At 47.6% G+C, this 20,121-nt stretch overlaps 1 protein-coding gene and 1 pseudogene across 8 annotated transcripts in view; one reads left to right on the top strand and one right to left on the bottom strand.

Annotated features, from left to right (window-relative positions):
- Positions 1-5,916, top strand: part of SEMA4A (semaphorin 4A) — a 30,422-nt gene extending 24,506 nt beyond the window's left edge. For all 8 annotated transcript variants that reach the window (XM_034937358.3, XM_034937364.4, XM_055113205.2 and 5 more), the window contains 5 exons: positions 994-1,174; positions 2,989-3,107; positions 3,253-3,410; positions 3,723-3,823; positions 4,577-5,916. In XM_034937358.3, coding sequence (XP_034793249.3) covers positions 994-1,174; positions 2,989-3,107; positions 3,253-3,410; positions 3,723-3,823; positions 4,577-5,169 — 1,152 coding nt within the window. In that variant the 3' untranslated portion in view covers positions 5,170-5,916. The remainder of the gene's footprint in view (positions 1-993; positions 1,175-2,988; positions 3,108-3,252; positions 3,411-3,722; positions 3,824-4,576) is intronic.
- Positions 5,917-19,422: 13,506 nt separating this feature from the next.
- LOC112438493 (small nucleolar RNA SNORA26) lies at positions 19,423-19,536 on the bottom strand (annotated as a pseudogene).
- Between the last annotated feature and the right edge of the window lie 585 nt (positions 19,537-20,121).

Below are 20,121 nucleotides of genomic sequence, written 5' to 3'. Positions count from 1 at the left end.
AGTGCAGTGGCGCAATCTCGGCTCACTGCAACCTCTGCCTCCCGGGTTCAAGCGATTCTCCTGTCTCGCCTTCCCGAGTAGCTGGGACTACAGGTGCCCGCCACCACATCCAGCTGATTTTTTTTTATTTTTAGTAGAGACGGGGTTTCACCATGTTAGCCAGGATGGTCTCGATCTCCTGACCTCGTGATCCACCAGCCTCGGCCTCCCAAAGTGTTGGGATTACAGGCGTGAGCCACTGTGCCCGGCTGTTTGTTTATTTATTTATTTATTTATTTATTTATTTATTTATTTGAGACGGAGTCTCTCTCTGTCGCCCAGGTTGGAGTGCAGTGGCACAATCTCGGCTCACTGCAACCTCTGCCTTCTGGGTTCAAGTGATTCTCCTGCCTCAGCCTTCTAAGTAGCTGTGATTACAGGCATGCCACCACCCCCAGCTAATATTTGTATTTTTAGTGGAGACGGGGTTTCACCATGCTAGCCAAGCTGGTCTCAAACTCCTGACCTCAGGTGATCCACCTGCCTAGGCCTCCCAAAGTGCTGGGATTACAGGTGTGAGCCACTGCGCCCAGCCATAAAACTTGGTACTTGCCTATAAGGAGGCTTCGTCCTGCTTCCTGCTGGCTGCCAGGCCTCCTTGCTGGAGGTGCAAAGGAGGAGAACAGTAATAACAGTTAACATTTGCTGAGTGCTTGCTTCATGCCAAGCACTGTTTGAATTATTTTTCATGTATTAGTGCATTTCATTTTCCCAGCGAGCCTATGAGGCAGGTCTTGGTAATAGGCCCACTTCACAGCTGAGGAACCTCAGGCATGCAGAGGCTGGGACGCACAATCAGGCAGCTCCAGAGTCCGAGCTTTAACCACCACCCTGAAATGAGGACTGCCATGGCGGGGGGAGGGTGGGGGGTAAAGGGAGAAGAGCAGGCGTTGGAGGGAGGGTGAGCTGAGGGGAAGGGGCAAACCAACCTGATCTGCCTCCCTCTTCCTTTAGTGCTCAGTGGGCCCCTCCTCTGATAAGGCCTTGACCTTCATGAAGGACCATTTCCTGATGGATGAGCAGGTGGTGGGGACGCCCCTGCTGGTGAAATCTGGCGTGGAGTATACACGGCTTGCAGTGGAGACAGCCCAGGGCCTTGATGGGCACAGCCATCTTGTCATGTACCTGGGAACCAGTGAGTAAAGAGTTCTGGGACATCCCCCAGAGGACTAGAGCAGAGGATGCCCCCAGGTTGAGGAGGGAAACCCTTGAGTTCATTCACTTATTCATTCAACAACTGTTTACTGAGCACCTGCTATGTGCCTGGCATTCTGCTAGGTTCTGGAAATACAGCAGAGGAGCAAAACAGTCCACTCCCTACCCTTTCTGAGCTTCCTATGGTGGGGGAGGCAGACAGGGAGGTCTTTGGTGGCTTTATCAAGAGCTGTGTGTCTTATGAGGGAAGCTATGTTAGAGGAATGAAAGGTGAGTGGGTGGAGGGGAGCTGGAAACCGCACATGTAGAGATCACTCCTTCAGGAAGCTCATCTGTGAAGGGAGAGAGGAAGGAGGTGGTGGCTGGAGCACGGAGTGGGGCGCAGCTGGGGTTCTTGGTTTTGTTTTTTCCCCCTCCTTGCCCCCAGGGTTCTTGTTTTATAGACAGGAAGGACTAAGCATCTAGTAGACAGGGGGATGGCAAAGAGATGGGTAGAAGAAGGGATAAGTGGCAGGTAAAGTTGTGGCGGGAGCAGGCGGCCAGAGTCCAGGACACATGTCGAGCTGGGCAGCTGTGGGTGGCGGGGGGGACAGTACCTGAGCTGGGCTGGGAGTGAAGCTGTAGCAGCGGGGTGTGATTTGGTGGGTGTGCAGGCTCAGGGTAGGAAGCCAAGGGAGCTCTTATTTGAAGGCTTTTGTGTTCTCTATGTAGGTGGAGGACACAAGGTCATGAGCTGGGAGTGAGGGGGCAGGAAAGGTGGGAGGTTTGAGGAGAGAGAGGTAGATTCAAATAGCCATTGTGGGCTGGGCACAGTGGCTCACGCCTGTAATCCCAGCACTTTGGGAGGCTGAGGCGGGTGGATCACCTGAGGTCAGGAGTTCGAGACCAGCCTGGCCAACATTGTGAAACCCGTTTCTACTAAAAATACAAACAAATTAGCAGTGTGTAGTGGCACGCACCTGTAATCCCAGCTACTCGGGAGGTTGAGTCAGGAGAATCACTTGAACCCGGGAGGCAGAGGTTGCAATGAGCCAAAATTGTGCCACTGCCCTCCAGCCTGGGTGACAAGAGTGAAAATCCGTCTCAAAAAAAAAATAGCCATTGTGGAAAGAGGGAGACGGAGTCAGCAGGGAATGCAGCAAGACTGCCCAGGCAGACTGCTCAGGCAGGATAACCTTGAGGGTCAGTGGAAGAAATTTGTCAAGTTCATTCATTCCTTCAGGCCATATTACTAGGCACTGTATCAGCTGTGCATGTATTGGGTATACAGCAGAGAACAAAACAGTCAAAAATCTCAGTCTTTGTGGAGTGGATGGAGACAGACAATAGCATCCTGAATAAGTAAATTACATGGCACATCATGAGATTTGAGTCACGTAGAGGTGTGTGCGGGGGAATCAGGAATGCCAGGTAAGGAGGTTGCACCTGTTAAAAGGGTGGCCAGGTAGACCTCACTGAGGTGCTTGATGGATGTGAGGGAGGCAGGTGATGTGATTTTCTACAGAAGCGCCCAGCCGCCCACTGTTTCATGCCTATGGAGAAATAGCTGGGTTTCTCCAGGGACAAAGTTTTGTCAGGGAGTTGCAAAGGAAGGACAGGGGTCCAAGGGATTTTAGTCATTTACAAGAGACTGCCATCTCCATGGCACAGAGGAAGGTGAATGATCTGGCTGACCCGTGCCCAGTACATATCACCCTCAGAAGGAGCTTTCTTACAGCTGGGGAGGCCCCCGGAAGTTGGGAAGGGATCTGTGGATGAGATGAGATGACTTCCACTCTCTCTGTCTCCCCATAGCCACAGGGTCGCTCCACAAGGCTGTGGTAAGTGGGGACAGCAGTGCTCATCTGGTGGAAGAGATTCAGCTGTTCCCTGACCCTGAACCTGTTCGCAACCTGCAGCTGGCCCCCACCCAGGTGGGAAGGGACCTGACCATCAAATGGCCTTCCAGTGGGGCTGGCCTTGGGGGCCTGTTGGGCTGGCTCCCTGGGCCTGCACCAGCGTGCTGGGACTTTACTAGATGTGGCTGGGGCTCCCTGACAATCTCCATCTCTCTACCAGGGTGCAGTGTTTGTAGGCTTCTCAGGAGGTGTCTGGAGGGTGCCCCGAGCCAACTGTAGTGTCTATGAGAGCTGTGTGGACTGTGTCCTTGCCCGGGACCCCCACTGTGCCTGGGATCCTGAGTCCCGAACCTGTTGCCTCCTGTCTGCCCCCAACCTGTGAGTGCCAGTCCTGGATGGTGGCCTGGATGGCCAGCCAGGACCCTTCTCAGCCAGCTTCTGCTACTGTTCTTCCTCTCTCCAGGGGCTACTGACATATTCACTCCAAGAGTCCTCCCATCCTGCAGTGGGTTCCTCCAGGGATGGAGTTTCCAGGCAGTTTTGAAGCTGCTCTGGCCATTCCGCGTTCCTCTCTCTGTTCCTAGTCTCCCCTGGCCTACCTTCTTCCCTACTGCACTTCCTCCCTTCCTCCTTCCTCTTCCCACTTTCAGCTCTTTTGAAGGATAATTTTTACTTTCTCTGCTCTCTTAGGAACTCCTGGAAGCAGGACATGGAGCGGGGGAATCCAGAGTGGGCATGTGCCAGTGGCCCCATGAGCAGGAGCCTTCGGCCTCAGAGCCGCCCGCAAATCAGTGAGTGTAGGACCACTCACCAGGGGAGGTGCAAAGGCTCCGGAAGACTTTTGGGCAGGGGTGGGCATTCCTGCTCCAATTTCCTCCCCCAGCACCTGCCTGGCTTGAGATCTGAACACCCGAGTTGGGATGGATTTGGGTTCTGGTTATAGGGAAGAGGCATAGGAATTCTGAGCTGGAGGCCAAGCTGGGATTCAGGATTGAGGTTGCAGTCGATTTTGGCGTCAGAGTTGGAGTTAGGTGGACTGGGGCTTAGTTTGGGGTCCAGACTGGAGATTAAGGAGGAGTGAAATTTGAGTTTGGGAGTTGAAATGGAAGTTGGAGATAAGAGTTAGGGTCCAGGCCAGGCTCAGTGGCTCACTCCTGTAATAACAGCACTTTGGGAGGATGAGGCGGGACTCCCTTCTACCATTGTTTGAGCTCATGAGTTTCAGACCAGCCTGGCCAACATGGTAAAACCCCAACTCTACAAAAATTAACCAGGCGTGGAAACACATGCCTGTAGTCCCAGCTATTCGGGAGGCTGGGGTGGAAGGATGCCTTGAGCCCAGGAGGCAGAGGTTGCAGTGAGCTGAGGTTGCAGTGAGCTGAGGTTGCGCCACTGCACTCCAGCCTGGGCAATAGAGCCAGACCCTGCCTCAAAAAAAAAAAAAAAAAAAAGAGGGCTGGGGTCCAAAGATAGGTTAGAGACTCTCTGCTGTCTCCATCCTTCACTTCTCCCTTAACCCTTTTGCTCCTTTCTTTCTCCTACAGTTAAAGAAGTCCTGGCTGTCCCTAACTCCATCCTGGAGCTCCCCTGCCCCCACCTGTCAGCCTTGGCCTCTTACTATTGGAGTCATGGCCCAGCAGCAGTCCCAGAAGCCTCTTCCACTGTCTACAATGGCTCCCTCTTGCTGATAGTGCAGGATGGAGTTGGGGGTCTCTACCAGTGCTGGGCAACTGAGAATGGCTTTTCATACCCTGTGATCTCCTACTGGGTGGACAGCCAGGACCAGACCCTGGCCCTGGATCCTGAACTGGCAGGCATCCCCCGGGAGCATGTGAAGGTCCCGTTGACCAGGGTCAGTGGTGGGGCCGCCCTGGCTGCCCAGCAGTCCTACTGGCCCCACTTTGTCACTGTCACTGTCCTCTTTGCCTTAGTGCTTTCAGGAGCCCTCATCATCCTCGTGGCCTCCCCATTGAGAGCACTCCGGGCTCGGGGCAAGGTTCAGGGCTGTGAGACCCTGCGCCCTGGGGAGAAGGCCCCATTAAGCAGAGAGCAACACCTCCAGTCTCCCAAGGAATGCAGGACCTCTGCCAGTGATGTGGACGCTGACAACAACTGCCTAGGCACTGAGGTAGCTTAAACTCTAGGCACAGGCTGGGGCTGCAGCGCAGGCACCTGGCCATGCTGGCTGGGCGGCCCAAGCACAGCCCTGACTAGGATGACAGCAGCACAAAAGACCACCTTTCTCCCCTGAGAGGAGCTTCTGCTACTCTGCATCACTGATGACACTCAGCAGGGTGATGCACAGCAGTCTGCCTCCCCTATGGGACTCCCTTCTACCAAGCACATGAGCTCTCTAACAGGGTGGGGGCTACCCCCAGACCTGCTCCTACACTGATATTGAAGAACCTGGAGAGGATCCTTCAGTTCTGGCCATTCCAGGGACCCTCCAGAAACACAGTGTTTCAAGAGACCCTAAAAAACCTGCCTGTCCCAGGACCCTATGGTAATGAACACCAAACATCTAAACAACCATATGCTAACATGCCACTCCTGGAAACTCCACTCTGAAGCTGCCGCTTTGGACACCAACACTCCCTTCTCCCAGGGTCATGCAGGGATCTGCTCCCTCCTGCTTCCTTTACCAGTCGTGCACCGCTAACTCCCAGGAAGTCTTTCCTGAAGTCTGACCACCTTTCTTCTTGCTTCAGTTGGGGCAGACTGTGATCCCTTCTGCCCTGGCAGAATAGCAGGGGTAATCTGAGCCTTCTTCACTCCTTTACACTAGCTGACCCCTTCACCTCTCCCCCTCCCTTTTCCTTTGTTTTGGGATTCAGAAAACTGCTTGTCAGAGACTGTTTATTTTTTATTAAAAATATAAGGCTTATGTATGATGGGTGCTGTGTTTGTTGGAGCAGAGTGCTCCGGCAGAGAATTGCTGGGATGTCAAGGGAGCAAGCAGTCCAAGCACATCAGCTGGGAGGAGGACTAGGTTTGTGGGGGGATTGTTCTCTCCAACTCCAGACTACCTCGTCTGCCCTGCCAGCTCCCCACCCAGAACCAGCCCACCCAGAACCAGCCCACAGCACTTTCCTCCACTCTGAGCATTGCTAGAGGGTGCTGCAAACTTTTGCCTTTTGGGCCAACCACAGGTTGGTGTTGACCAGGCTCAGCTTGTATCCTTCTGCTAGACAGGCGATACCTCATCCATCACTAACTCCCCTGCTGCGGCCCCCACAGTTGCTGTCCACACCTCTCCCACACTTCTCGTGACTCCAATTCAGCCCTGCTTCCCCACTGCAGCAGTTGGCTTCAACTGTTGGTAGACAAATTTATAGAAAGACTGTGCATCCACCCCCATCCTGGCCACATCTTTCTCAGTATCTGATAATGCTCTGTCCACACCTCCACACCACCTTCCTCCTCTACCCTCTGTCACAAAGGCACAGGTCCCTCTTCTACCAAGACTAACCAGCACATCTCTCCCCCCATCACTGCCAGGGATCTGTTCTCTAACCATCTGACCTCCAGCATCCCCACTCGCTTTACCCACTTCCTTATCTTTCATCTCTCCTCTCCCACCTACAGGTGTGTTCAGGCGTTCTCTAGATAAAAAAACAACAGAACACTAATCTTACCACAAACTCTATCCATTCACGTCAGCCCCACTCAGTCTCTCTTTCCTGGTACCACCAAACATGGGAGTGAGTCCATTCCGGCTGCCCCCACCTCCCTCCAGTGTCGCCTGAGCTCTCTTCAATCCCCTGAGGTCTAGCTTCTTTCCCCAACTTTCTGCTCAAATGGCTCTCTCCGAAACTACCCATAAACCCCTAATGCCAAATTTGACCTTGGTGTGTGTATGCCCCTCACATATTGACTACCCCATTCTCACAATTTTCTTCTATTGTGTGTTCTCAAATTTTTTTTTAATTTAAATCTTGGTTAAAAAAAAAAAAAAAACCATACAACGTACCCCCTTAGCCATAAAAAAAAAAAAGAAAAAGAAAAAGAAAAAAAAGGCCTGGCACGGTGGATCATGCCTGTAATTCCAGCATTTTGGGAGGCCGAGGCGGGTGGATCACTTGAGGTCAGGAGTTCAAGACCCACCTGGCCAACATAGCAAGACCCCATTTCTACTAAAAGTACAAAAAATTAGCCAGGCGTGGTGGCAGGCACCTGTAGTCCCAGCTACTCTGGAGGCTAAGGTAAGAGAATAACTTGAACCCAGGAGGCGGAGTCTGCCGTGAGCCGAGATTGCGCCACTGTGTGTGTGTGTGTGTGTGTGTGTGTGTGTATTTTTTGAAACAGAGTCTTGCTCTGTCACCCAGGCTGGAGTGCAGTGGCACAATCTCAGCTCACTGCAGCCTCTGCCTCCCAGGTTCAAGCGATTATCCTGCCTCAGCCTCCTGAGTAGCTGGGACTACAGGCGCCTGCCACCACACCCAGCTAATTTTTGTATTTTTAGTAGAAACATGCTTTCACCATGTTGGTCAGGTGGGTCTGGAACTCCTGGACTCAGCTGATCCGCCCGCCTCGGCCTCCCAAAGTGCTGGGATTACAGGTGTGAGCCACTGCGCCCAGCCTAACAAGTACATATTTATTTTTTAAAATTAGAGACGGAGTCTGACTGTCACCCAGTCTGGAGTGCAATGGCGTGATCCTAGCTCACTGCAGCCTTATACTCCTGGGCTTAAGGGATTCTCCTGCCTCAGCCTCCTGAGTAGTTAGGACTACAGGCACATGCCACCACACCTGGCTATTTTTTTTTTTTTAGAGATGGGGTCTTGCTATATTGCCCAGGCTGTCCCGAATTCCTGTCCTCAAGCAACACCCCTCCCTCAGCCTCCCTAAATGCTGGGATTACAGGCATGAGCCACCATGCCCACCCCCAACCCTTCTTAGCCATCTCTACCTATATATATGTATATAAGCTGGATATGGTAGGTAGCCCATGCCCATAGTCGCAGCTACTCAGGAGGCTGAGGTGGGAGGATTGTTTCAGCCCAGGAATTTGAGGCTGCAGTGAGCTATGATCATGCCACTGCAATCCAGCTGGGGCAACAGAGTAATCCTGTCTCTAAAAATAATAATAATAATATGAAAAATAAAATATATTAACTATTCATTAAGTGGAAATGGATCATCACAAATGTCGGCTGAATAGTCTGAGGAGGAGGAGGAGAAAGAGGAGGGGGTTGGTCCTGCTGTCTCAGGGCAGAGGCGGTAGAAAATCTCCTTAAGCCGGGCACAGTGGCTCACGCCTGTAATCCTAGCACTTTGGGAGGCCAAGGTGGGCAGATCACCTGAGGTCAGGAGTTCAAGACCAGCCTGGCCAACATGGTGAAACCCCGTCTCTACTAAAAATACAAAAATTAGCCAGGTGTGGTAGCACACGCCTGTAATCCCAGATACTTAGGAGGCTGAGGCAGGAGAATTGCTTGAACCTGGGAGGCGGAGGTTGCAGTGAGCCAAGATCACGCCACTGCACTCCAGCCTGGGTGATAGAGCAAGACTCTGTCTCAAAAAAAAAAAAAAATCTACATAAAAATGGACTTACATAATTAAAACTCATGTTGGTCAAGGTTCAACTGTATAAATAAGTAAGCTAGGTAGTGTGGGGAAAAGAAAGAGAGATCAGATTGTTACTGTGTCTGTGTAGAAAGAAGTAGGCATAGGAGACTCCATTTTGTTCTGTACTAAGAAAAATTCTTCTGCCTTGAGATTCTGTTAATCTATACCCTTACCCCCAACCCCGTGTTCTCTGAAACATGTGCTGTGTCAAACTCAGGGTTAAATGGATTAAGGGCGGTGCAAGATGTGCTTTGTTAAACAGATGCTTGAAGGCAGCATGCTCGTTGAGAGTCATCACCACTCCCTAATCTCAAGTTCCCAGGGACACAAAACACTGCGGAAGGCAGCAGGGCCCCCTGCCTAGGAAAGCCAGGTATTGTCCAAGGTTTCTCCCCATGTGATAGTCTGAAATATGGCCTCATGGGAAGGGAAAGACCTGACCGTCCCCCAGCCTGACACCCGTAAAGGGTCTGTGCTGAGGAGGATTAGTATAAGAGGAAGGCATGCCTCTTGCAGTTGAGACAAGAGGAAGGCATCTGTCTCCTGCCTTTCCCTGGGCAATGGAATGTCTCGGTATAAAACCCGATTGTACGTTCCACCTACTGAGATAGGGAAAAACCGCCTTAGGGCTGGAGGTGGGACATGCGGGCAACAATACTGCTCTGTAAGGCATTGAGATGTTTATGTGTATGCATATCTAAAGCACAGCACTTAATTCTTTACCTTGTCTATGATGCAGTGACCTTTGTTCACGTGTTTATCTGCTGACCTTCTCTCCACTATTATCCTATGACCCTGACACATCCCCCTCTCCGAGAAACACCCACGAATGATCAATAAATACTAAGGGAACTCAGAGGCTGGCAGGATTCTCCGTATGCTGAACCCTGGTCCCCTGGGCCCCCTTATTTCTTTCTCTATACTTTGTGTCTTTTTCTTTTCCAAGTCTCTCGTTCCACCTAACGAGAAACACCCACAGGTGTGGAGGGGCAACCCACCCCTTCAAGGTAGGGTACATTAGATGATGATGTACTACAGGGAAAAAATGGATCTGGGGAAAGCAGTTTGGGAGTAGGAAGGGTGTCTACAATTGTTTTTTGTTACAGTTAACAGGGTCTCACTCCATTGCCCAGGCTGCAGTGCAGTGGCTCAATTGTAGCTCACTGCATCCTCAACCTCTTGAGCCCAAGTGAGCTTCCTGCTTAGCCTCCAAAGTGGGTGGGACTATAGGCATGTGCTATCATGCCTGGCTAATTTTAATTTTTATTTATTTATTTATTTTTTGAGACGGAGTTTCACTCTTGTTGCCCAGGCTGGAGTGCAATGGCGCGATCTCTGCTCACCGCAACCTCTGCCTCCCAGGTTCAAGTGATTCTCCTGCCTCAGCCTCCCAAGTAGCTGGGATTACAGGTATGCGCCAACACGCCTGGCTAATTTTTGTATTTTTTTTAGTAGAGAAGGGGTTTCTTCATGTTGGTCAGGCTGTTCTTGAACTCCCGACCTCAAGTGATCTGCCTGCCTCAGCCTCCCAAAGTGCTGGGATTACAGGCGTGAGTCACCATGCCCAGACAATTTTTTATTTTTTGTAGAGACAGGATCTTACTATGTTTCCCAGGCTGTTCTTGAACTCCTGGACTTAAGCAATCCTCACTCCTTGGCCTCCCAAAGTGCTGGGATTACAGGCATGAGCCACATTGCCTGCCTTTTTTTTTTCTTTTTTGAGATGGAGTCCCACTCTGTCGCCTAAGCTAGAGTGCTGCAGTGGCATGATCTTGGCTCCCTGCAACCTCTGCCTCCCAGGTTCAAGTGATTCTCCTGGCTCAGCCTCCTGAATAGCTGGGATTACAGGCACCTGCCACCATGCCTGGCTAATTTTTGTATTTTTAATAGAGACAGAGTTTCGCCATGTTGGCCAGGCTGGTCTCGAACTCCTCAGGTGATCTGCCCACTCGGCCTGCCAAAGTGCTGGGATTACAGGTGTGAGCCAAGGCCCCCAGCCCTTTTTTTTTTTTTTTTTTAGAGATGGGGTTCTCACTATGTTTCTCAGGCTGGTCTTGAAGCAATCCTCTCACTTTAGCCTCCCAAAGTAGATTTTTTTTTTCCTTTCTTTTTTTTCTTGAGATGGAGTCTTGCTCTGTCACCCAGGCTGGAGTGCAGTGGTGTGATCTTGGCTCACTGCAACCTCTGCCTCCTGGGTTCAATCAATTTTCCTGCCTCAGCCTTCTGAGTAGCTGGGATTACAGGCGCACGCCATCACACCTGGCTAATTTGTGTGTGTGTGTGTGTGTGTGTGTGTGTGACGGGGTTTCACCATGTTGGCCAGGCTGATCTCGAACTCCTGACCTTGTGATCCGCCCGCCTCGGCCTCCCAAAGTGCTGGGATTACAGGCGTAAACTACCGCGCCTGACCAGTAGACATATTTTTAAGATAAAGCTAATGGTATTTGATGATACATTGCACATGGGGTGTGAGCAAAAGAGACCAGTCAAAGGGTGACTTCCATATTTTTGGTGCGGTCAAGTGGAAGATGGTGTTGCTAATAAACTGAGATGAAGACAGCAGATAGCTGAGATTTGGGAGAACAGGATTCCATTGATGCTAAGTATCAGTCCGGGTTATTCGAAGAAACAGAACAAGTGATTTTTTTGTCTTTTTTTTTTTTTTTTGAGACAGAGCCTCACTCTGTTGCTCAGGCTGGAGTGCAATGGCACAATCTCAGCTCACTGCAACCTCTGCCTCCCGGGTTTAAGCAATTCTCTGTGTCAGCCTCCTGAGTAGCTGGGATTACAGGCACGTGCCACCACGCTGGGCTAATTTTTTTATTCTTAGTAGAGATGGGGTTTCACCATCTTGGCCAGGCTGGTCTTGAACTCCTGACCTCGTGATCCACCCACCTTGGCCTCCCAAAGTGCTGGGATTACAGGCGTGAGCCACCGCGCCTGGCCACAAGTAGATTTTATATATACATGTTGTCAAGTCTGTCCCACAGACTCTGGCCGAGCAATGAATGAAAGGAGTACTCAGACACGGGTATCCAGTGAATTCACAGCCCCCCTAAGCCGGTAACGCATTTATTCAGTACAGATTTTTTTTTTTTTTTTTTTTTGAGATGGAGTATTGCTCTGTCGCTCAGGCTGGAGTGCAGTGGCGCGATATCAGCTCACTGCAAGCTCCGCCTCCTGGGTTCATGCCATTCTCCTGCCTCAGCCTCCCAGGTAGCTGAGACTACAGGCACCCGCCACTGCGCCTGGCGAATTTTTTTTTTTAAATATTTTTAGGAGAGACGGGTTTCACCACTTTAGCCAGGATGGTCCCGATCTCCTGACCTTGTGATCCGCCCACCTCGGCCTCCCAAAGTGCTGGGATTACAGGCGTGAGCCACTGTGCCCGGCCTATTTAGTACAGATTTAACGACAAGGGCTTGGAGCAAACACAATTTGTGGGTAATAAACATTGTCGACCCCCCAAGTAGAGAGCAGTCCTGCAGGCGAATGATCAAAGGTTGGTTTCTGCAGACAGGAGTAAACAAATTTATCTAGATAAGTTCCTTTACATTCCCTTGTTATCTACCCTTTGCTCTCAGGCTCTGGATAAGAGAATTTGGCTGCCTTCAGCCAAATTTTATTTCGAAGCTTTTGCAAAACCTCCCGGCCTTCCAAGAAGGTTTGTGTCTTTCCCTATAATTTCTTCCACCACCCTGACCAATTTCCTACATCTCCCCCTTTTCTGTTTTTTGCATCAGGTTTTGTTGATTGAAGAGTACAGATGTGTGCAGCAACAGGTTTGTCAGGCGTAGCGGTCACTGCTTGTATTTTGGCTTTGCATCCTAGAATTAGTAAATAACGTAAGACAAACCTGAGTATAATCAGTAACATTGCTTTCCAATCAAGGAGTGACATGTAGTGTTACCTGGCACCTCAGTCTAATGTGTGCCATTACTGAGGAACCCCACTTGGGGTAAGTCAATCCCTTCTAGCCTAGCAGTCGCTTTATTAGAAGCTGGGAAGGGGGTGTTTGTCTAAGTAACAGGGTGGAAGAAAGGCAGAATTAGAAGATGGACCTAATAGAGTGTAGCAGGTACAGGTAGTAGGCAAAGTGAGAGAATAAAAAAGGAACAAATTATTTGGAGTGAACATGTTTGTGTTTGGAGCAGGATTCGCTTAGCCTCCTGAGTTGTCTTCTTTAGCATTCAGTCTGGGGCCTGTGTTGTCTGAGGAAGCCACATTGTCCAGGGCTGAGTCCTGCAGGATTATTTTCTTTATTACCGGGTTAGGTTCTACCCACACTCTGGTAAGGTTTGATGCATTGTGCTGGAATCCAAAGAGGACCTGAGGGGGTGTGAACACAAGCATATCCTCTTCCTCACGTTAGCAAATCATTTGGACCACACCATACATTACTATTTACATCTTTCCATAAAACTGTGGGTTTTATGTCTTGAGAGGTTTTAGCAAAGTGCTTTTCTATAGCTGATTGAAATTTATCATTTAAATTTAAGAAATTAAGGGTAAATAAGGCTTGTGCTAGTAGTGTTGCAGGGTCCTTACTCATAATTCCCCTTTTTTGTTTTCTGAGCATATTTTTAAGAGAGGAATGGACACGTTCTACTATGGCCTATCCTTGGGGGTTATACGGATGCCTGTGGAATGCTGGATATTCCATGTATAACAAAATTGTTGAAATTGTGAACTAGCATAAGCCAGACCATTATCAGTTTTAATTTTTGTGGGTCACCTCATAAATGCAAAGGTTAAAAGATGTTTAATGACATACCAGGTGGACTCTCCAGGAAGAGCATGAGCACTAATTAAGTGAGAACTGGTATCAACGGATGCATGTACATATCTTAGTTTTCCAAATTCAGGGACTTGAGTAACATCTCTTTGCTATAACTGATTAGGTTCTAGTCCCTAGGGTTAATACCTGTTAAAGGAGGGGACGTGCCTGTGAGCTGGCAATCTGGGCACTGCAGGATAATTTGTTTATCTAGTCTTTGGGTAAGTTGAAATTGTTAAGTTCCTCCAATTTTGGTGGAAAAATTGATGTGATTATGTGGTTTGGTCAAGCAGTGACGTCATAACTTGCAGGTCTGCTTGATTATTGCCATAAGCCAGTGGGCCAGGCAGTGAGCTGTGGGCTTGAATAGTGTGTGATAAAAGTAGGGTGTGTACGTTGATCCAGCAATTGCTGAAGTTGAAGAAAATGTGCACACGGTGGGCTCGACAGTAGACTTAATGAGGCCTGTTTCAAGGTTCTGCAATAAACAGAGTAAGCAAAGTCACCAACAATATTGATAGGCTGAGTGGAAAAGTTCTCCAGGCCAATATTAAGGCTTCAACCCCAGCTCTCTGAGTGCTAGTAAATCCAGAACAAGTGAGGGAATTATGTGGTCTCCACCAAATAGCCACTTTTCCATTTTTACCAGAGCCGTCAGTAAAAAGCATTAAAGTGTTAGGTATGTGCCTACTTTTGTAGGCACAATTACAGGAGTACAAGATAAGAACTGAATGAGTTTGTCAGCAGTAAAGTCATGCTCTATATGGCCTACATAATTAGAAAGTGTTATCTGAAGATTTAGAGATGGGGCAATGCTGCTTCAAATTGCTTTTTACTCAAAGGAATTCTTATGACATCAGGGTCATACCTAGCAACTGATTGCATCATCTGTGGCTTGTGTAGATGACTTCAATAACTAGCTGGATATAGGGAGATAGTGTTTTAGTCCCGGTATGTGAGCAAAAAACCCATTCTAGAAAGCATAGCCCTGGGGCCATCTGTCCTATTAATTCTGTTGGGGAATGTTTAGTAGGAAAAACAAACAATAGAACTGAATATCATGGGTCTATGTGATCTAGCTGCCTCTGAGAAATAGCTTGCTCTATTTCCTCAATTTCCCTTTTTGCTGCAGGAGTTAAATACCTGGGAGAGTCTAGGGCTGTATTGCTCTTTAGGATAGAAAACAGGTTTTGTAACTTATCAGTAGTTATGCCCAAGATGGGGTGAAGCAAATTAATACCACCCAGTATTTTTTGATAATCATTTAAGGTGTGTAAGTTGCTAGTATTTAATTTAACCTTTTGACGTCTTACTGACCGAGAAGTTAGTATGTATCCAAGATACTTCCAAGGAGAGGACAACTGTACTTTTTCAGGTGCTATGATTAAACCTCTTAACTGTGTATTCTTTATGACAGAGGCATAGAAACTGAAAAGCATTGGCTCCATTGGGGCTGCTAGTAAAATATCATCCATAAAACGAATAATCTTGCAATTAGGAAATTCTTTTATATTGGGGAGCAAAGCCTGATTTATATGATACAGACATATCCAGACACAGGTATCCAGTGAAAGAGTGGGCTAGGACTGTTCAGCATTCCTTGAGGAGGAACTTTCCAATGAGATTTGTGAGCTGGCCTTTCATTATTGATAGCTGGTATTGTAAATGCAAATTTTTCTCTGTCCTGTTCTGCAAGGGGAATAGTATAAAAGCAGTCTTTTAAGTCAATAACGACTATAGGCCAATCTTGAGGAATTACCATGGGGGAAGCCCTGTTGAAGGGGCCCCATAGGTTGCAAATTAGCATTGATAGCCCGTAAGTCATGCAAAAGTCTCCGTTTGCCAGACCTTTTGGGAATGACAAAAATGGGTGAATTCCAAGGGCTGTTTGATGGTTCTATATGGCCGGCTTTTAATTGTTCCTCAACTAATTAATGGACTCCTTATAATTTCTCTCCCTTTAAAGGCTACTGTTCTACCCAAATAGGATTTTGAGAGAGCCATGTTAGGGGTAGGGGAGGAATAACAGTGGCCATTACTAGAAAAGGGTTGGTTGTTTACATTATTCATCAAATTCTGCCCTCCAGAGGGGGTATTGACTGGTGTTTAAAGTTGTTTTTGCTAGCATTGACCAGTCCCATGGAGTCATACGGAAGTTGTCTGCTATGGACTCAATTAATCCTTTTGTAAATGGGATAGCGGCTCCGTTTTCTCTAATGCTTTTTCTTATCTCTTTACAAGCATCAAAAGAAATGGGTTCATGTACCTGATTGCCTTGTCGATCTTGCGTTACCAGGCAGGCTAAGAGCTCCCCTTCTAATGCTGCTTGCCTAAGATAGGGTCCCATAACTGTAGCATATCCCTTGTCTTTTTAACAATTTATAGGAGGCTGGGCGGAGTGGCTCACATCTGTAATCCTAGCACTTTGGGAGGCCGAGGCGGACAGATCACCTGAGGTCAGGAGTTTGAGACCAGCCTGACCAACATGGAGAAACCCCATCTCTACTAAAAATACAAAACTAGCCGGGCGTGGAGGCGCATGCCTGTAATCTGTTACTCGGGAGGCTGAGGCAGAAGAATCGCTTGAACCCGGGAGGCGGAGGTTGCGGTGAGCCGAGATCGCACCATTGCACTCCAGCCTGGGCAACAAGAGCGAAAACTCCATCTCAAAAAAAAAAAAAAAAATTTATTGGAGGGGGGACTCAGGTATTTTTGCCCAGTGATAGCGGGGCTGAGGTAGAGGGAGGCGGATAGGAAGGTGACTGTTTCTCCTCCCTTCCCTTTTGAGGCTCTTCTGTGTAGAGCAGAGCCAAAGCAGCCCTGACTAAGGCCCATAACGTTAGAGATGTTACTGGGACCTGTTGCCCTTGTGCATAATGTTGTTTAAGATTTCTCCCCAATTGTTCCCAGAGCTCTATGTCTAGCATGCCTTCTTCTGGGAAAAATGGGTTAGGGGAAACAACAGTTTGCATTAGGTCCCTTAATTGAGCCTGTGAAACCGAGGTTCTGCTAGCTTTAAGCAGCTGTTTCAATACTTTTATATACTGTTGCTGTTGAGCTGATAACTGTTGTCCATGATGAAACCCTAGCATGAACAATTCCCTTGAATTTGGAAATCCCGAGCGGGCACCAATGACTTACTGACTTACTGACCGCACAGTCTCTTCACCTTCGTTTTCGAGGGTTCCATTGCAATCCATTGCAGCACTCCTCACATGGGGCACCACCTGCCAAGTCTGTCCCACAGACTCTAGCCCAGCGATGAATGAAAGGAGTACTCAGACATAGGTATCCAGTGAAAGAGCGGGATAGGGAACTACCAGCACTAGGGGCCGAAGAGAGTTCGCAGCCCCACTAAGCTGGTGACACTCACATTTATTTAGTACAGATTTAATGACAAAGGCTTGGAGCAAACACAATTTGTGGGTAATAAACATTGTCACCCCCCCAAGTAGAGACCAGTCCTATGTGTGAATGATCAAAGGTTTGTTTCTGGAGACAGGAGTAAACAAATTTATCTAGGTTAGTTCCTTTATATTCCCTTGTTATCTACCCTTTGCTCTCAGGCTCCGAATAAGAGAATTTGGCTGCCTTCAGCCAAATTTTCTTTCGAAGCTTTGCAAAACCTCCCAGCCTTCCAAGAACGTTTGTGTCTTTCCCTGTAATTTCTCCCATCACCCTGACCGCTCTCCTACAATATATAAAATTTATAATATATAAAAAATATTATAAATAATGTGTAAAATATGTATATATAGAAAATATATTCTATATACAGAGCATTTATATACATATATACAGTTTTTCTTTTTCTTTTTTTGAGACAGAGTCTCATTTTATCACCCAAGCTGGAGTGCAGTGGCATGATCTCAGCTCACTGCAACCTCTGCCTCCCATGTTCAAGCAATTCTCATGTCTCAGCCTCTCAAGTAGCTGAGATTACAGGTGCACGCCACCACGCCCAGCTAATTTTTGTATTTTTAGTAGAGACAGGGTTTCGCCATGATGGCCAGGATGGTCTTGAACTCCCGACCTCAAGTGATCTGTCCATCTTGGCCTCCCAAAGTGCTGGGATTACAGGCATGAGCCACTGCGCCTGGCCTGCATTTTTCTTTTTTCTTTTTTCAAGGCACTGGCTATTTGATTGTAGGAGCTGGCAAGTCTGAAATCTGTAGGGCAGGCCTGCAGGCTGGGAACTCTGGGGACAGCAGGTGATGTTACAGTCTTAATGCAGAATTTCTTCCTCGGGGAAACCTCGGTTTTGCTCTTCAGGCTTTTCAAATGATTAGATGAGACCCACCCACATTATTGAGGCAATCTCCTTTACTTATAGTCAGCGGACTAGATGTTAACTGTGCCAGCAAAATAACCTTTATAGCAACATCTAGATTAGTGGGGTTTTTGTTTGTTTTTTGAGACAGAGTCTCCTTCTATTGCCCAGACTAGAGTACAGTGGCGCAATCTGGGCTCACTGCAACCTCTACTCTTGGGTTCAAGTGATTCTCATGCCTCAGCCTCTCAAGTAGCTGGGAGTACAGGCACGTGCCACCACACCCGGTTAATTTTTGTATTTTTTTCTTTTTAGTAGAGACAGGGTTTCCCCATGTTGGCCAGGCTGGTCTCGAACTCCTGATCTCAAGTGATCCACCCGCCTCTGCCTCCCAAAGTGCTGAGATTACAGGTGTGAGCCACCATGCCTGGCCTATATTAGTGTTTGATTGAATAAAAAGGTAGTATAACCTAGCCATGTTGATAGAAAACTAACCATCACACTAAGATTGAAATGTCCATTAGATATTTTAAGGCAGTTATAAATAAGTCTGGAGTTTAGAAGGAGGGACCCATTCTAGAAATATCAATTTTTAAAAATAGTAGGCCCAGCATGGTGGCTCATGCCTGTAATCCCAGCACTTTGGGAGGCCAAGGCAGGTGGATCACCTGAGGTCAGGAGTTTGAGACCAGCCTGGCCAACATGGTGAAACCCCATCTCTACTAAAAATACAAACAATTAGCCGGGCACGGTGGCTGGTGTCTGTAATCCCAGCTACTTGGGAGGCTGAGGCAGGAGAATCACTTGAACCCACGAGGCAGAGATTGCAGTGAGCCAAGATCATGCCACTGCACTCCGGCCTGGGAGACAGAGTGAGACTCTGTCTCCAAAAAAATAAATAAATAAAAATAAAAATAGTAAAATACACACAACATAAAGTTTACTATTAATAACATTAATACATACACAATATTGTGCAACCATCACCACTACCTAGTTCTAGAACATTTTCATTGCCCAAAAGGAAACCCTGAACCCATTAGTTACTTTCCATCCTCTCCCTCAATCTCCAGACTCCCGGCAATCACTTATCCACTAATCTGCTTTTTGTCTCTATTGATTTGTCTATTCTGGTTATTTCAAATAAATAGGATTACCTAATATGTGGCCTTTGTATCTGGTTTATATCACTTAGCTTAATGGTTTCAAGGTTCATCTATGTTGTAGCATACATTCATTCCTTTTTATTGCTTAATACTATTCCACTGTGTAAATATACCACATTTTGTTTACCCATTCATGGGTTGATGGACATTTGGGTTGTTTCTACTTTTGGCAATTGTGAATAGTGCTGCTAAAAATAAACATTTGTGTATGAGTTTTTGTTTGAATGTCTGTTTACAGTTGTATTGGGTATATACCCAGGAGTAAAATTGCTGAATCATATGCTAGTTTTATGTTTAGCTTATTGAGGAACTGCCACTGTTTTCCACAGCAACTGTAGCATGTTACATTCCCACCAGCAAGATCCGAGGGTTCCACTTTCTCCACATCCTTACCAACGCTCATTTTCTGCTTTTTGTTTGTTTTAATTTTAGCCACCCTAGTGGGTGTGAAGTGGCATTTTATCAACTTGGTTTTGATTTGCATTTCCTTAATGACTAATGATGTTGAGCATCTTTTCATGTGCTTCTTGGCCATTTGTATATCTTCTTTGGGGAAAGGTCTATTCAAGTCTTTTGCCCATTTTTCTTTCCTTTTATTTCTTTTATTTCACCTGTGACTATAGACAGGATCCAAAGAGGAGTTTTCCAGTCTCTTTCCTGGGTTTAATGGAGACTTACCTTACCCTTCTGTGTTATTTTTTAATTTGGTTGTGTGGGCGGCAAGCCACCCAGGTGCCGACGCAAGAGACCGAGGACATGAGCTGTTCCAGTATAATAAAATATAAAATAAGAATAGTTATACCAGATATAGATCTTAGATATGATTATATATATCATTAATCAGTAGTTTGTAGCAATTACTCTTTATTCCAATATTATAATAATCCTCGCTCTATAATCATAACCTAGGAAAAATCAGGCCATACAGAGATAGGAGCTGAGGAGACATAGTGAGAAGTGACCAGAAAACAAGAGTGTGAGCCTTCTGTTATGCCCAGACAGGGCCACCAAAGGGCTCCTTGGTCTAGCGGTAACGCCAGCGTCTGGGAAGATGCCCCTTGCCAAGCGGACCGTGGTCTAGCGGTAGCGGACCGGGAAAGGGAGTCTCCCGTTCCCCGGGGGAGTTTAGAGAAGACTCTACTCCTCCACCTCTTGTGGAAGGCCTGACATTAGTCAGGCCCGCCCGCGGTTATCCGGAGGCCTAACCGTCTCCCTGTGATGCTGTGCTTCAGTGGTCACGCTCCTAGTCTGCCTTGATGTTCCATCTTGTACACCTGGCTCTGCCTTTTAGTTAGCAGTAGCAAATTA

The sequence above is a fragment of the Pan paniscus genome, chromosome 1 (assembly GCF_029289425.2).
Source record: "Pan paniscus chromosome 1, NHGRI_mPanPan1-v2.0_pri, whole genome shotgun sequence".
Taxonomy (NCBI): domain Eukaryota; kingdom Metazoa; phylum Chordata; class Mammalia; order Primates; family Hominidae; genus Pan; species Pan paniscus.
Note: the sequence above shows the minus strand (reverse complement) of the source record. Positions and strands in the feature narration are given on the sequence as shown.